At 35.2% G+C, this 19,103-nt stretch overlaps 1 protein-coding gene across 1 annotated transcript in view; it reads right to left on the reverse strand.

The window, feature by feature from the left end:
• Window positions 1-7,714: 7,714 nt before the first annotated feature.
• LOC128999977 (meteorin-like protein) overlaps window positions 7,715-19,103 on the reverse strand; it is a 32,532-nt gene continuing 21,143 nt past the window's right edge. Inside the window, exons 2-5 of the mRNA XM_054426802.1 lie at window positions 12,254-12,478; window positions 11,571-11,722; window positions 11,147-11,203; window positions 7,715-9,814 (exon numbers count right to left, since the gene is read on the reverse strand). Coding sequence (XP_054282777.1) covers window positions 9,471-9,814; window positions 11,147-11,203; window positions 11,571-11,722; window positions 12,254-12,478 — 778 coding nt within the window. The 3' untranslated portion in view covers window positions 7,715-9,470. The remainder of the gene's footprint in view (window positions 9,815-11,146; window positions 11,204-11,570; window positions 11,723-12,253; window positions 12,479-19,103) is intronic.

Raw genomic sequence — 19,103 nt, forward strand, 5'->3', positions numbered from 1 at the left:
AAAACTAAAATAGTTTGAACTAAAACTACCTTCTTTATTAACGTTGCAGAAGGATCAGTACGTTTTAGAGTGCAATCATTAGCACTGCATATAGAAAAATTACACATCTACGTTCCTTTAGCTCTTGCAAAAATGCTTAAGTATGTGCTTGTAGTATGTGTGTTACATTTAACACATTTACTATAGCATTAACAAACCGACTAAGTTAATATAATTTCAGGAAACAAAAATATTTTATTATTCATTTCTACCATTACTTTTCCAGACCTCCGTGTATTCGTTTTTGGCTTAGAGGCCCAATTACAATGAACTAATATAGGTCCAGGTTCGAACCAAATAGTGGACCCTCTGGGCACCTATTTCAACTGACGTTTGATTTATAATGGACTGTTCGGGGCTAGGTTAATAAATAGTCAAGGGTGCTCTCGATGCACGCAGACCATATGCTGGATTGATCTGATTGGTTTACTTAGCCTAAAGGTCTTATTAGAGTTCTTTAAGGCTGTTAAGATCCCCCTAGGTGACGTAGAAGAATGCGTTGTAGTAGTCACTAGTTTGAGTGTTCGTTATTGCCTAGAACTGATAACGTAGTCGTAAAAAACAATATTTGTAAGTTATTTTTACACATTTTCCCTTCAATTTGTCAGTTTTTAGAGAATTTCCCATTTAGGGAATAGGTTATTACTGTATGTCTCTCGTGGTAAGACCTAGCCCCCCGACCAATTTATTTTTCATTATGATATACACAAAGGCCAAAGACGCCATAAATTCAAATTCATATATTTATATATGAGTCCATTAGCATTTCAACATAAGTAAAATTATCCGATTTTGATGACTAGGGGGGGGGGGGGTTATATGGTGGGTGGTTTTACGGAGTATACATTGGGTTTTCATAAATGTTACATTTTATTTCCAAACTATTTTGCAGAGTAACTTATATTGGAGATATTGGCAATAAATAATGAAATGTATAATTAAATTTACAAGCTCAAAAAGTCCAATATAATAATTTTATTTTATTTACTAGAGCTTTCAGAAACTAGGTTTCCATCTTCAGGTGTACTAAAGTGTACCAGTGCCTGAAGATGGAAACCTAGTTTCTGAAAGCGCTAGTAAATAAAATAAAATAATTTATATATTGGCCTTGTTGAACTTGTAAACTTAATTACACATTTCATTATTTTGCAGAGCTTAAACAATTAGGATGTTGCGTAGTTAAGACTCCTATTGGTCAAGGGTAAATAAAAATCAACTGTAAATTTAAAATTACCATGTTATTCTTTAGGGAAAAAAATAACTAACTTGCTTGTTTAATATGCAAGATTTGGTAAAAATGCGTCATTAAAGATATGATAATAAATACAAGCTTTGATATGTTGAAACAGTGTATAATCCAATCATTCAATAGAATGAGTAGCCAGTAGGCATGCCATACATTGCCTAAAACTTTTAGACAAAGTATGAAATGGCGTAATGATAATAGAAGATTATTTACTTTGACTGGCTTCGTGTATAATGTTTTTTAGTTCATAATGTGTCTGGCTCATTTAATGCAATGTATATATTACCTAGGCATTCTATAGAATACCTGAGTATATACTTTGCCGGAAACGGAAACATATATCAACAAATCAACGCGCATTGGCGTCAACAAAATCATCTTTAAGCTGATTCAAGACTATTAGAACTCTCCAAGGGAGTAGGCCTACATAATCTTTGGTTGTAAATTGTACTCACAAACAATACAATATTTTGTTTATTTCTCATTTTCCTACATTTATTTCGTTTTTGTAAGAAAACTGTCACGTTCCCGTTATATTTAGATAGTCTTGTTACCATCTAATCCATTGTTATTAATAACGATCAGTGTTAGCATTGATAACGATCACTGTTCGTATTGATAATGATCATTGTTCGGATGACGATAAATGTTCGTATTGACAACGATCATTGTACGAATTAATAACGATAAAATTGTTAATATTGGTAACAATCATTATTCGTATTGATATCGATTATTGTTGTATTTATATCGATTATTAGTCGTGTTGATATTGATTATTGTTAGTGTTGATAAATAACGTAAACCTTTTGTTGCATAGCATCATTAGTCCAATGCCAAATGATTATAGTCTGTATGATGGAACCTGTCTTCTTGCCCTTAGCTATCTCGGACTGGTCTTGACCTTTATCCATTGGCTAGACCTATGGACGAGGCAAAAAGACAGGTCCCATCCCCAACATACAGACTATAGGCTCAGGATTAAACTAGAAACTTCAGATTTAAAATCAGTAAGTCTACAAATCACAAGGCTGCTTAGACTTTTATTTAGATTTGGCTACTTTTGCAATATTGAGGCAAAAACTTAGCTTTTAGTATGTCTGTTTTAGTAGGCACTTGTTATGAAAATCATATTTGGTTTTACGAAATATTAAATATTTATGTTACCAATTGATTACTAATGTTATATACTACTGTTGCATTTATTTCATAAATATTGATATTTAAAATGTTAAGCCTATGTGTAGTGTATAAATTATACTCAACAATAATATTTAATAAATAAATTAAATAAACAATATATATAACTTATATTGGAGATATTGGCAATGAATAATGAAATGTATAACTAAATTTAAAAGTTCAAAAAACAAAATGCCTTTTTGAACTTTTAAACTTAGTTATACATTTCATTATCTTTATATATTACAATTTCTTAAGTTCTTTTTTGTTGGTAGGCCATAATTTCCTTACTTCTCTAGCAATTTCCGTAAATGTAATCCATTAAAAAGTGCATCTGTTCTTCCTTCTCATAATCTGTAAATACTATGCAAGTAAATGTTATACTTTAAAGTCTAAGTATTTAAATAGAGTAGTGTATTTCATCACTTGGGCGTGAAGTGACTCATCTTTTCGGGGGTAAGAAATTACAGTTTTTGCCCATGTTATGAACTATATTTTCGTCATGTTGCACCATAATTTCAGAAAACTCAGTTAGAAAACTACAATGCTTTTCATGTTTTAGGGAGAAAAATTGCTACTTCAGATCTCTAACTCACATATTAATTGAAAACATCTGTTTTAGTACGTTGTGTACAGGGCCATATGTGGCAAAACGCTGCACTTTTTGATTGAGATATGGCACTTTCAGTGGTCATAGCTGATACCAAAAGGGAACTTTTCAGATAGGGAGCCACTTCAAATTCCGTGTAGGACACCAAAATGGCGGCCATTAAAGATGGCCGCCATATGCCCACGTACTGTTGCACAATATTTGTTGTATCTCAGCTTCTAATGGTCTGATTTCAATAATTATTTTTTTTATATTAAAGCTGTTTTGTAGAGGAAACTTTTTTATATTCGACATTTAACTGTAAAACCTAAGCGTTCTACAAAATCTTTATAAAAACTAAAAAAATAATATTTTATGAAAGTTTTGGTCAGTAACATTATAGTTGTGCTAAAAATAATCAGATTTTTATGAAATTCGGTATATACACGTATACCTACATTTATTTTATTCTAAACAAATTTTCGAACCAGCATGACCGGACCATAAGAACGGCGTATTATGGGGGGTTTTATGGGGTAAAAATCGGGTTTTACCATTCTCGAACCTAAACACATAAAACTTAGCAATTTCTTTCCAAACCATTATTTTATAGAACTTAAAAAAAGAAATAATTGAGTATACTGAAGCACTGTTGTATGCCTAACGGTTACAGAGAAAATTAAAAACAAGCGGAAATTAAAAAAATCACATGTTATTCTTATGGAGTAAATTTACACTGTTGTAGTTTACTTGTTTATGTTAATTAAATTGGTAAAATTTATTTATTTAATCCTATGCTACTAACGTTTGGTCAAAAAAAAACTATTTACCTTCCCCGTAGCAGCAAACCTAAGCACTCGTTAAATCTAATGTTATTTTTAAATTGGGAATAAATAACTTATGTCTTATTTATGGAAAATTTGAATGAAAATGTAATCAGACAAGTTGAAATTCGCTTATTCTGCAGGTTTTCTGCAGGGGGGTGTTTCTATTTCATTCCATTTGTTTCATTCTGTTAGAAATGTCAATAGTTAAATTGCTTAAACTATGATTATTGTGGCATTCTCACCCCAATATTACTGACATAAAAAATTATGTTGAACTATTTTCTAGGGCTTTTATTGTAAGCCATAACAGAAGGTTGGATTTGGAAAACTTTTTTCAACACGAAAAATACCAGTGCACCATCATCGCTTTCTTCAAATGACGTTCTTAGATCATGTCAGAAATCTCAGCTATTGAAAATCCTTGAAGAAACCGTTGACCAACCACAATTTGAAGGATTTGGGGATACAATTATTTCCGATGGAGCAGCACTAGTACATGCTATTCCACTAAAATACTAGCTGATACCAAAAGGTAACTTTTCAGATAGGGAGCCACTTCAAATTCCGTGTAGGACACCAAAATGGCGGCCATTAAAGATGGCCGCCATATGCCCACGTACTGTTGCAAAATATTTGTTGTATCTCCGCTTCTAATGGTCTGATTTCAATAATTATTTTTTTATATTAAAGCTGTTTTGTAGAGGAAACTTTTTTATATTCGACATTTAACTGTAAAACCTAAGCGTTCTGCTTTATAAAAATAAAAATAAAAATAAAAACTAAAAAATAATATTTTATGAAAGTTTTGGTCCGTAACATTAAAGTTGTGCTAAGAACTCGTCTTCAAATGAAAAAGGGACACGTAAAGCATTAAGTAAATAAAAAAGAGATACTAGGCTTTAGAAAAATCACATATTTTACTACAGTATGAAGCAGGAATTAAAAGGAGGTAACAAACTATTATGATAAAAAAAAACAATAAAAATCAAGGAACAGTCTACATGTAAATTGAGTGCTTCTCTATAATTTCGGATCACGTAGTCATCTTATTCATCTTACTTATCGATATAAAGTCGACACCCGGAGCAGTTATTGCAAAGTAGCGTGCATGGAACATTAGCCTTCTAACAGGAGCATCTTGTTGGCATTCAGTGGAACTACACTTAACTAATTCTATGCAGGCTTCCATAATTGGAGGAAGAGAAGACCAAACAGTCTGACATAATTGGAGGAAGAGAAGACCAAACAGGTGTCCACTCCTCAGCAACCCTGGTCCATATCCCATCCGTCTGGCCCTGGAGTGTTTCCTTCACTGAGCATGCTCGACCCCAAACCTGGCCTGCCCTGATGCTGATTGAAGGCAGTGCTGCCTTAGTGCCTCTCTAGTTGGGGGTAGACTTTGTCAATCACGATTCTTTGAGTAAAGAGAAACTTTCTAATACCATAAGCCATTAACTAAAAAATCATCAGCATCTTTGTAGTAAAGCAAGAAGATAAACTTCTCCAGGACTTGTAAAGTCTTGTCATAAATTGACTCTTGTGGTAGCGAGATTGCATGAAAGGCTGTAGTAGCTTCAGGAAATGATTTCCACACAGTCCAAGCTGTTACTTTTCCTTTCATTGCAAATCATGAAGTCACATCTGATCCTGTGAATGCATGAAATCCTCTCAATGCAACGACTTTGTGGTCACCCATACCACAGACAATTTTTTTTGTCCATCCCCATTCTCTCAAATATTGCATTAATATTTATAAATCTTTGACTCTTCCCAGCACCGAAGAGAACCCACATCTCCTGAAGTCCAGGAGTTTTGAGGATGTGGGAAAAAGATATTGCTAAAACAACCATCAGTATCTGCTGTAAAAATAAAGACATTTTTGCTCCATGTTCGACACTGTCTTTGGCGTGGTGGAAAGTCCTGCCGTCAGCTTCTTCCTGTTGCTTGCATTTGACTCCATCAATTGAAGATTCATCAGGCCGAGCCACACGAATAATGTCATCAATCTCAGTAATGATATGTGTCGTTTGAAAATTGGAAAGTGCATGTTCTCCAAGTAACTTGAAGATTTCTGTCTTATTTTGATCGTAGCGGAGGAAATCGCTCCAATTGATTGGTAGCATATTTCCTTATGTCACTTGCTGACGAATACCAACGCCTCTCTTATTTTGAACACCTTTCTTGGGACAGGCTTTTGAGTAAGTATACCATGAAATATGTATTCTATTTACATGGAACCTCTCAGCATAATTGAAAATTATGTTTTTGAATTCCGAACTGCAGTATTCTCCAAAGGTGCGTGATGTTTTTGGTGGAATAGCATGTACTAGTGCTGCTCCATCGGAAATAATTGTATCCCCAAATCCTTCAAATTGTGGTTGGTCAACGGTTTCTTCAAGGATTTTCAATAGCTGAGATTTCTGACATGATCTAAGAACGTCATTTGAAGAAAGCGATGATGGTGCACTGGTATTTTTCGTGTTGAAAAAAGTTTTCCAAATCCAACCTTCTGTTATGGCTTACAATAAAAGCCCTAGAAAATAGTTCAACATAATTTTTTATGTCAGTAATATTGGGGTGAGAATGCCACAATAATCATAGTTTAAGCAATTTAACTATTGACATTTCTAACAGAATGAAACAAATGGAATGAAATAGAAACACCCCCCTGCAGAAAACCTGCAGAATAAGCGAATTTCAACTTGTCTGATTACATTTTCACTCAAATTTTCCATAAATAAGACATAAGTTATTTATTCCCAATTTAAAAATAACATTAGATTTAACGAGTGCTTAGGTTTGCTGCTACGGGGAAGGTAAATAGTGTTTTTTGACCAAACGTTAGTAGCATAGGATTAAATAAATAAATTTTACCGATTTAATCAACATAAACAAGTAAACTACAACAGTGTAAATTTACTCCATAAGAATAACATGTGATTTTTTTAATTTACGCTTGTTTTTAATTTTCTCTGTAACCGTTAGGCATACAACAGTGCTTCAGTATACTCAATTATTTCCTTTTTTAAGTTCTATAAAATAATGGTTTGGAAAGAAATTGCTAAGTTTTATGTGTTTAGGTTCAAAAATGGTAAAACCCGATTTTTACCCCATAAAACCCCCCATAATACGCCGTTCTTATGGACCGGTCATGCTGGTTCGAAAATTTGTTTAGAATAAAATAAATGTAGGTATACGTGTATATACCGAATTTCATAAAAATCTGATTATTTTTAGCACAACTATAATGTTACTGACCAAAACTTTCATAAAATATTATTTTTTTAGTTTTTATAAAGATTCTGCAGAACGCTTAGGTTTTACAGTTAAATGTCGAATATAAAAAAGTTTCCTCTACAAAACAGCTTTAATATAAAAAAATAATTATTGAAATCAGACCATTAGAAGCTGAGATACAACAAATATTATGCAACAGTACGTAGGCATATGGCGGCCATCTTTAATGACCGCCATTTTGGTGTCCTACACGGAATTTGAAGTGGCTCCCTATCTGAAAAGTTCCCTTTTGGTATCAGCTATGACCACTAAAAGTGCCATATCTCAATCAAAAAGTGCAGCTTTTTTTGTGTACACACCGTACTATTTTTGCTGCAGTATGACAAAAGTCATTCTAAGTTATGCTTAAGTCTTTCTTTAGTACAGTAATAGAATTTACTACCTCAAAGCTGCATTGACTTACTTGATATTTAACCAATCTTTGCAGATTATTTATATTCATATATACCTATTCGTTTATTCACCTTCTGAAGCATACTCTGTCTTCTTAGTGGGGTTTTGGACATGACAAGGGCAAAAAATGTATTGAAAGAGTAAGGCTCAAAATAAAATTTCTTTTTATTCAATTTCTATACAATATCATACAAAATTTCCTGGAATGAGATCAAAATGTACAAATATAACTCTGCTAGCAGAAATGGCACTTCAGGCCTGTACATATATACATTCAAGTTAGTGGGTTAGTTCAGTAAAAAGATAAAGAGAAAGTAAAAATTACAGTAACAATTTGGCACAAGGAATTCACAAAGTAATAGTTTTTATATACTAAACATATACAGAAATAAAGAGAAAATAAAAATAAACGCTAGACAAAAGATGAGAAAATATTGCCATGAATAGATATAAAAATGAAAATATATGAACTACCCCTGTACTTCCTTTAGAATGCAAATGCTATTGCACAAATAACTTTATTTGTAACATATTTAAAATCTCTTATATACACAATTTACACTTTACACACTTATAATTAGTAGCACATTCAACAAACGTATGCTGTATAGATAAACATAAACTTTTTTTATTTTGAAATTTTGAAACATGTTAAACTTAAAACTTTGATACTATTTTAGATTAAATATATTTATTTCTTTTATTTTGGGAGAAAATTAGTTTTGCAGAGTTCTATAATAATTTTCCAAGGATTTTTTACTTCAGTTCACGTTATTGAAATAAAATTCATCGTCGCCAATAATGAATATAAATGACCCACATGCTACATGAGTAAATGTAATTAAAGGTCATTAAATCAGCTGCATCATTAGAGAATCTGGGTGGGCTCCTGAGGCAATGTAAATGACTTCATTTGATTATTCTTACAGGCTCAAACTTGAAGATATAAAAGGCCTTCATTACATAAGCCCTTTTACATCTAAAAACAAAACACTGTAATAATCTGGAACTAATTTTGTACCTATTTGAAATCATTTCAAAACAGAAACATATTAGCAATTATCAACAAAAAATAGTATTAGAAAAACTATACAACATACTTTTATATACAACGTAACTATTTTATATACATTTTGACTTACAGTAACTTTACAGCATGGAACTTAACATAATAAAATTCTATATTATCACAGAATCTCAAAAACACAACAATAACAAAGTGTAATCTAAAGCACCTCTTGTACAAAATAGCAACAATTTAAATTTTGTTTGGTTTTTGAATTATGAATTTTAATTTTGCAATGCTTTATTTAGCTGTGAATATAAATTTAGCAAAGGAAAACAATTTAAAATGCATGAAAATTCCCAATGATTAAAAAATACCACAGTGAATGTTTTGTTCGATCTTAATATAAACATCAAAACAGAAATCATAAATATGACACTTTACCATAGAAAACCAATTATCAAAAAGATTTCTTTTTTAATTTAAAGAAGTAGTTAAACACTCAACAACACTTTAAAATGTAATTTTTATGCATCTTTCAGAATTTACAAATTATGAATAGTTATATAGGTCTTAATAATTATAAAAAAAATTATTATAATTATAAAAAAAGTATTATTATTTTTAAGAAACTCATTGACAATAGAAGTATTAAGATTATAGTTTTTAATCAAAACGTTAAAGAACAAAATAATGTAAACAAATATAAAATCCACCTAATTGTGATACAAGACAAAAGAATAAAATTTCTTCTTTTCTCATGTCATAAATAATTGACCTCTAATGGAGCTATAATAAGAATTTTTATATTTCAAAGTGTTGTTAGTGTAACTAAGTTTTAAAATAAATTACTCTTAATCTTAAAACTCAATTCTCGGGAATTATCACAGCCTAACTGTTCAACACACAATTCGCACTCCCACTAAGACTCTCAGTTCTCACGACTTCCACCCAATCCTCCAGTCTAGGAGCACACGTGATCGCTAGGTCTCCTAGTTTTCTTCTGGCCATGAAGACAAACTCTCCAGTCCCATGTTTGGCACCACAGTGTCCCGGAAGAGATAACTGGACAAGATTTTCCTTTTCTGGAAAAATCGAGTTTTCCTCCTCTTCTTCTTCTCCGTCTGACGTAATGGTGGAAGAAGAGTGCCTCAGGTGTTTCGTGACTTTTACAGTGACTGAGGACGTTTCGAGGTCTTCTTGGTTCTCAACTGAGCGGATGATACCTCGGGTTACTGAAAAAAGGAAAAAAATGTAAATTAATATTGATATGATTCACATACAGTAATAAACAAATTCATATCGAAATTCTTATGCTTGTATTTTCTAAACAAAAATGGAAAATATTTGTAGTGGCTTAATGTTATTGAGAGGAAATCATTAACTATTATTATTGAATAACTCGTTTATGGGAAGATTTTATACATTGGGAAAATAGTATATAGCCCAGGTAAATTAGACTTGTAGCTTCAAAAAATTGGTGGAAAGCTGGAAATCATTTTAATCTGCTCTGGACTGGTTTTTTGCCTCCCATACACTTAGCTCACTTCAGAATTCGTCGCAAACTCATTTTTAACCTATTTAGGATCTCCATTTCCAGCTTAATTTTTAGGAGCTACAACTCTTTTTTGGGCTAATTTGCCTGTGCTTAATAGGGTTGTTACTACAGTACATGTGTTGCTCGTGATTAAATATTTTGCGTTTTTTTAAAGGGAACGGTTAAAAACCGGGTTTTGTTATACTTTTGAACTTTTGTCAATTGTTTGAATCGCGAAAGCATCATTAATTAACTCAATTACCCATGGTCCACGATGGACACTTCGGATCGAACTTGTACTCTTGATAGATATGTTTGAAAGAGTACTATAACACATTGGCTACCCAGAAGACTAAAAAAATAATGTATGTTAGCACACTTAACCAAGGAACCTGTTCATAAAGCTATATTCGTTGTTTCAAGTTTCAATCCAAAATGACCAACATTTCCTGAAGGGTTTGTTTTGATAATCCTTTAGGCTTTAATAGGCTTTATCCACTAACATTTTGTTGGGTTTATCAATCACACGGAGTAACTCAACATAGTAAAACTGGTTTCGTTTACTTATTTTACTCCGTGGCCACGTCAATATCTTGGGCAGACATCAGGAGCAAACAAGAGATTTGAACGTGACTGACGCAAGCTGAAGGAATTATGGAGGCGGCAGCGGACAAAGAGGTGATAAGAGCTTTGTTGACACTGATAAGGACTCGGGCAACGGCCTGCATGACCTCTGGACACGAAGAGAGTGGGGGAGGAGATGGTCAGGATAAGGAAAGGAGGAGGAAGGAAGCGAAAAATAGGCAGAGGAAAGAGGATAGAAACTATGTACGTGTCTTGCTAAACAAGTATGAAGGAAAAGAAAAATAACGGTAATAACGGTAAAAGTTCAAACGTTACGTTGTTTAAATTGACATTATTTAAACAGAGCAATCTTTACTCATTGTTGCACCTTCGTCAAAATATTCACGAGTAAATAAAATTAGAATCCTATTAATCTTAAACTATAAAATGAGTATCAATAACTCACCGAGATCACTTGTGCAGAACGCATGTGTCATCTCCTCTTTCGAGCACGGCCTGCACTCTGAAAAAATAATTCAAATTTTAGCGACATTGTTGGCAGCCCTGACAGCAATCATCTGTAATAGCGATCAGCTGGCTGGAATGTTGAGTGCAGCTGTCACTACAAAAGCCTTCGCCGTTGCATAGAGGCCGACAACTGGATCCTTATATGTATGACAGTGATTATGAAATCTCTCCTTTGTAGGATTGAGATAATTGACTCGAATCGATCTGTCGTACCCAGTTGATAGGTGGTATTATCTGTCACGAAGAGTGGTACGGAGAGGATGGATATAGTTACGATGTATTGATAACTGAAGAAAGTTTAACAAGTTTGTTGACTTATTTATGCAATACTAGAAGGAATTGAGCCAAATAAAGACACTTACCATCAGAAGCATGGTATCCTCCGCTGTGCCTTGGTAGTGCTTCCAGATCGTAGAAGAGTTCAGCGACCTGTTTCGGAAACGTTGCTGCTCCCGTAGCTTCTACGTAGAGAGCGGCTTGGCCTCCACGACTGTGGAAACACCTCACCTTCTGTCTGTAACACGAAAAGAGGAATGTCGTATAAAACATGACTTGGCGAAGAATGCGATTGAGGCACGAAACAGTCAATCTAGCGTTAGAAAGGAAATGGGATCGAGATATTTTAAAGTAATATTTTGCTAAACCACGACAGAAATCTTTCAAAAACTTAAACCTTGTGAAAAGAATACGCACAACTAACTGAGACTACTTGCACACAATTATAATTATTTGTAGTAGGATCTTGGAAAATAGGGTGGATAGCTAAAAGAAAAGCAACGGTCCAAATGCTCTTCCCTGAGGAATCTACTCTACCCTAAAGACAAATTAAGGCTAAAGAGTACCAAAATCATAGAACATACACAGCAAGCTTATAACCCAATTCAATCTCAAACAAGAACAAAAAGATGAGGAAATACTATAATTTTAGCTGGTATAATTTACATCACGGGAATTAGTACGATTGACAAAACCATAGAGTGCGTAAAAACAATAAGCTCACGAATTTAAATTTTAAGCGTAGCGTAAACAACAAAGTTTAACTTACCTAGAATCTTCTTGGTCCAACAGCCTGACCAGGGACCTGGGACCTTCCAGGAAGACTCTAGCACCAGCCCAGGACGCAGAAGACTTTATACACCCTCTGAACTCTCTCCCAGAGGATCCAAGTCGTAGGAGAACCCTCAAAGCACCTCCTGGATAACTCCAGGTGACTCTGCCTTGGGAGCACCGAAGATACACTGGAGTAACTCCTCGCGCTGGGTGCAGACCACTGAAACAAAAAGTCAAATTATAAGTTAGCTAGTAGTTTGGTAAATCACAAGACTTTGTTGAAGAGATAAAACTATTTTATATTTCCATTAGTGTTTTAGTTGCTATGTAGGAAAAGAATTGTCATTGAGAGGTGTTAGATGACAGACTTTTTAGAATATAGCTCAATGAACACTGAACAGCAAAAAGTGTTAATTAATGCAGCATAATTCCCAAAGACCCATTGGTTTTGTGTCGGTGGTTTAAGATGGTTTACGTACACAACTCATAAAGGACAAACCAACGCGATAGTTTTAAATTTGATTCTACTTATAAACTGTGCAAGGTTTGAAATATATGAAAGCTTTATCACGGTTACAAAGCTAAACATTTAATAAACCCCCATCTGTTACTAAAATCTAAGCAAGATGCACAGGAGCACGAGAACACAAATTGGTCGCTTAGAACGGACACGAAATGTTTAGCAAAACTAATCTTTGCATCTTTAGCAATTAGCATCAAACAAATTTGTAACAATCTTTTTCCTTTGAACACACATAGAGAAGCTGCGGTGACCCCAACATCTGAAGGTTCGGCCGTTATCCGGTCCACTTTCTCCAACAAAGCTCTCCTGGTGCTGTGATCGCTTTCTATCTGGTAGGTGCAGCATTTTACCGTGTCAGATTTGACTCCAGCCGACAATTACCATACGCGAGCGGAGAGGGGATGGAACAGCACGTGCAGAACTGGTTCGCGAGAAGTGATTTGACGTTGCCAAATTCCGTGGGTAAAAAACTCAAGTAGAAAGCGGTGCAGTTCGACAAAGTTGCAAGATTGCCCCTATTAGCGTAAATCCTGCTAATTTTCTTCAGCTGCAGTCACTGTGTTTATTAGGCAGGTGCAGTTGAACAGGGTTTCAACCCATGCTGAAATTTGACTGCAACGTTTACACTCTCATCAAAATCTAGTATGTACAAGATTTTAAGACCTCCAAAAGGAAAAAGTACTTACGTAAAGTTTAAACATCTTCAATATGGTTTTCCACAATTTGTTAGTTATTTGAGCGTTATCAATAATGATGTCTTCCTACTTTCATCATTAAGCAGTGTTTGGTTGATACACTAGTTTGTTTGAATGTTTTCCTTATTCGAGAGATTGAAGAGACATTGACACCAACTACGATCAATAACAACGGTCGCGTAAGCGCCTCATTAAAACTCAATCAGTACACAAAGTAAACAAGAAGTGGTTCGCGATCGGGTGTTAAAGACCGGGGAACCAGCAATCAACCTATCAAGGTGTGGAACCACAAGGAACTGCGGTCTGGCCTCACGCCATCGCGGGCCTAACCGAGCGTAAACAGCTGTTCAACAATCAAACACATCAGGTGGTAATGAGAGGCTGTCCGAATCAGCTGATCGGCAGAAACCAGCTGACCAAGTAGAATCACGTGGTTGTGGTGAGCTCTTAATTTACAGGTTGAGTCCTGTTTTGTCTATTTTTTAGATAACAGAACATCTACTCTCCACGAACTCGTGTGGTCATTTTGAGTGATTTGTTGATTGTGAATGTGGGGTTAACACAACATATGAGAGTTTGGTTTGCACAAACATAACTGTTTCACATGATCTACTGTTGAAAAGTGTAACGCGGCCTCATGAATTGTTGTGAAGCTAGTCAATAGGCAAAATATAACAAATTAAATAATTTTATAAAGGGAATTAAAATAAAATCTCCATCAAATCTTCTAGCCAAAAACTTTGAGACTTTGACAACTCACCAACCCCGTGACACTGTTCTGCATCAGATTATGTTATTCAACCTCGTAGGCGTTCATTGTCAAGTGAACCTTGTAGTCCACGAGAAAAAGAAGAAGGTGGAATAATCATTTGTAACAAATGGCGACTAGCATGACAAGAGGGCTGGATAAATCAAGGCCAACATCTAGAGGCGTTGGAGCAAACCCACGTGTTCAAGAGCCACTAAATCTTCTGGCCTTCTGTTCAGATCAAGTCTGAAAGTGGTTCAAGATTAGTTGTAGATCTCTAGAGATAGGAATACCAAGCAAATTAATACTAGTATATCAGGAACACGGTTGCCATCCGAAGTAGTTCCTATTTTTTCGGCAAGGATTGGTTTATATTGGTGTTTGGAAATAAGCTTATCCCACATATTCTAATTAAAGAACCTCCTTTTGTGAAGTGAAGTACGGTAACATTAATTATGTGTAAATTACCCACTCTAAAAAATGTATAATGATTGACTTTCTTTCGCAAAATGTAGAGGATACAACTATAATTTTACTTAAATTAAAATTCCTATATGATATTTGTAAGAAGGGAAAAGTTAGATTTCAAAAGGGCAATCTTTCTGTTGATTATATCATCCGAGAAGACTGGTACCACAAAATGAGCATAAACACTTTAACAGATTAAATTGCAAATATTACCGTTGGATGCATTTACAGATGAACGGTTACCGCGGAAGAATTACATCACTTCCTACAAATATACACACTGCGGTTCTGAAGCCACCAGAGGTTTGCGGGTCGCAAGTCAAGATGGCGCAAATCGTGAAAGTGAAGGAGAAAATTAATGCAAAACTGTCGAATAGTTTGAGAGGTAATTTACTATAATTGCAGGTTGGAAACGAAATGTCATAGAAACTTCCGTCATCAAGAGAGTCACGACGACGGCAGATTAACTGAAATTGACTTGCGGTCTAGACTGGCGTCATGGCGAACCGGAGTGAGGTACTAGTCGAGTGGAAAACATCGCATTAGGGTGGATTGGACCGGAGGGTGGTCTGTGATTGAGGGTTGGTGTAATAAAGATCTTCCAGTGTTTAAACTGGTAAATGGAATAGATTATGTGACTATAGTAGAGACACTGTCCAGAAGGAAACATCTATATAGGGTGCAAGAGAAACGGGATCGCATCAGGTTTTAAGTTGACTTCGATAGGTATTTATGATGACATCACAAACAAACATCTAACTCTATTGGAATAAGTTAGACTAAAAGTTTAGAACCAAGCAGAAGACATGTACTAATAATAACTGCATCAAAGTGAGTTTTTGATGTAGTATATGCGAGGAAAAATATAGAAATTATAGAATAGATTATTTATCTTATCATTCAGGCATTGGATGGTGGAGAATATAGATAGAATGATTATGTCATGCCAATCGCTGTAGGATTTTGACTGACACAGCCACAGAAACGACGACTTTTTAGTAAGAATCACTTCAGTCCTACAACTCTGCAGTAGGTACCAAGTTCTACCTTCTGTTAAGGGAACCATAGGCCAGTGTCCAATGTATTTATGCCTTTGGTATCCGACTGAAATACATTAAATGTCCAAAAAGTTAGATGCATAGTCAATGATTCCGGGTTCTAAATCTGATTTAATTCATTCGAATGGTGTGGAAAGTCTATCTAGAATTGATTACAAAGTTGGTTATTAAGTATTAACATAAAGTTGTTATAGATAACTGCGATTCTCACATCTTCCTTCCACAATATTGTCTCCAACCACAATGAACTTATGCAACTCCAATCCAATCAGACAAATCCATCTGCTCTCACTACAAAGGGAGAAAAGTACACGATCGTTTCAACACAGCCGTCAGTTACAGTGGAGAGATTAATTGTTATCAGTTACCACTACAGGGTGTTCACGACTTGTTGCAAAACAGCGGTTGTATCGGCCTTGTTACGTAGTTGTCGGTCGTGGCAGGGCCGACCTACCTTGGACCTAGCTTTCACTCACCTTTGGCAGCGCTCTTGACCCAAGAGTTGGGGTTGGCTGGGAACATTGAAAGGTTCAATGTTCAAACCCAGATAAGAAAGGTTTTATAGGTTGAGACATTTTAAATGAGTTTGCAGATGAGTAAAAGACTTCGGTAGCTTTCCGATGTCAAGGAGATTTCATGAGCAGTATGGCAGATTTCACGAAGAATTTAAGGATGGAGTGAAGTAGCATTGGTTTAGCTCTTTAGTCAAGTATGAAAGCTCTTGAAACTCTGATCTTTATAAGGCATCCTTGAAGGAAGCCAGCTTTTAAGAACAGTTCGGAATTTTTAGAATTTAAGGATGAAATTATGAATGATCGGTTAAATGCTTCTGTAGTATGGAGGCTATTGAATACCCAGACTCAATAATATCTCTTTTAAGAAAGCAAGAGCATTATGATCAGCATGGAAGATTTTAAGAACATTATAGTATGTATTGAATAATTGTATTGATGATTTTTGGAACTACATGATGAGTAATAACAAAAATTTATATGATGAAGTTTCTGAAGAGATAGCTCTTAAACTCAGGATTGCCAAGATCTCTTTCCATTTTTTTTTTTTTTTTTTTTTTTTTTTGATGAGGAATTTACTCTGGGCCATGAATTAGAAAGTCGGAGAATCTTTTTATTCGTTGGGATTAATCAACACCTCAGATTTGTAAAAAAAGTGTACACGTAGGATATTTTTCGTCGGATGTTTTCCGGACGCAGACCATTCTAGGAGTTGTTTCTCAATAGGTGGTTGCTAGGTTTTGTGTTTCCTGATGAAGACAACTTAAGGGTGTCTACAGATGGACAACATAGGGGGTTTCCTCTAGAGGCTGTGTCATTCTAGGGGTTGTGTCAAGTGTCACGTCATGCTCCTGTGTCACGATAGCCCATGTAACGCTATCCTTCAGCACAGGTGGCCCGACAAGCTCTGCTGAGCGCAGATTACATTACATTCTTCTTCTTCTTTGTCGCTCACGAAGTTAATAAGGGAGCCGGGCGCGCGCGTGTGCCTGTTATTATTCATGCGACAAAGCCAGTGTTATTAGCTATTGTGACCTTTTTGTGCCGAGCCTCTAACGGCGGTCAGCGTTTTTGGGTGCTGTTATGTAGATCTTGGACTTTTTCAATTATGTTTGGAATTCCTTATTTCCCTTGGGTTGAGAGAGTTTGGTTTATTTATTCACAGTTTTTGAGTGAAAAGAGACGTCGAAAGAGGTAATGAGAAACTATTTACAATGTGTACAGATTGGATTCTTAACAATTATGTTTCAGTTCCGGCTGTATGTTTTTAGTGCCTAAAAAGTCATCAAGCTATATGTTTGTAGCAAAACAACCGATGAATGGAAAGTGCAATAATGGTTCTTACACAGAGCATATGCTCTGTGGGTTCTTATTGTTACTTACAAACAAATAATAGAAAATCACAAATGCTAACTAATACTAGAAAAACTAAAATCACAAAAGCTAACTAATACTAGAAAAACTAAAATCTTTGCTCTTTATACAACAACAATGAAGCAACAAAGGAACCATTAAAACCTGAACCTAAGATGGCCACAAAGAGAAAACAACTGACCAATATCCTGTTTCCAAAAATCTGGTGAAAAATCATCCAACCCTCAAAATCGAATCAGTTAACCTGACCGGTAGAAACTGTATAGAGGCTCGCCGAACCGTGATAGACATAGACGTATGAATGGCGTTAAAAAGAGGGACCGAACCTGCACCCATGAGGGACTGCGGTGTCGGGTAACGATAGTTGACCGGGCGGTGGCCAGATGTCGTGGCGACTGGGTGGAGCCTAGACGCCTAGAGCTTCAGACGTCATAATCTTGAAGATAAAATTGTAAAAACTCAAAACTTGAATCAATTCCAATAATTCTCTGCGTTAAAATCCCAAGACATTAGACCAATAAGCGTCATAACCTAAAAACACAAAAAATGACCCTGAGAAATAAAAGAAAAGAATTAAACTATTCAAAGTGACACACCACTTAACAGATCTTTACAACTCATCCTAAATAATCATGAGTGACGAACGAACAAATGTCAACACACTTCGTTTTAGATCGGGTTTTAGAATAGTTATCAGACGATCGAAACCCAGAAGACGATTCAATCGGGGCCGAGGGGACCTTCGATAGGATCAAGAATGCATAATTAATTCTAAGCGCCGATGCGTATCGGTGTTAATTTCTTTTTTATCCGTTCGGAAGGATAATTAGACTAAAAGGTTGCCTGATGAGATCAAGATAGTGATTCAGTTGTAATTCTGGTTCGAAAATTCTTCTGATTCCTTTTCAACCACGTTTTGTTTCCTTGCGTGCCTTAGAGATTTATCTCCTTACGTACGTACCTCCCTATTTTTGGATGATGAACTCTTTGTTTTTGCTTTGAGTATATTTTAATATTAAATTTTATTTGAGCTGCGATTGACCAGCGCTTTAACAACTAAACCTGTGATTGTAGCCACAGAATACTATGAAGTCACCATTATTCTAAGATATGATCTTTGACTATAGACATTCCATACCCATGTTAAATTTGTAGCCAGCTTTTTTCAAAATTGTCGTAGTTGTTGTGAGCCACCTACAGATTTCGCTGATCTAAATTACGAAATTCTGCCGAATACACAGCCTTTTCAACAAAATCAAACTTAAGGAATGACTTTATGATGAGTTATTATAGCAACTGTTATGACCCATCAACCTGGTCAGCAACAAAAAATTAAGGTATAAAATAGAATTTTAGATACTAGAGCATTTTGTGACTGACTCACACAACTACATTCTTTTTTAATAAAAAAATTGGTTACAGCTGGTCCAATAGTCAATTAATGATATCATAGAACGGCCGATTTTG

Source organism: Macrosteles quadrilineatus, unplaced genomic scaffold (assembly GCF_028750875.1).
Source record: "Macrosteles quadrilineatus isolate MER2022 unplaced genomic scaffold, UCM_ALF_1.0 Scaffold_8__2_contigs__length_117827958, whole genome shotgun sequence".
Classification (NCBI taxonomy): Eukaryota; Metazoa; Arthropoda; class Insecta; order Hemiptera; family Cicadellidae; genus Macrosteles; species Macrosteles quadrilineatus.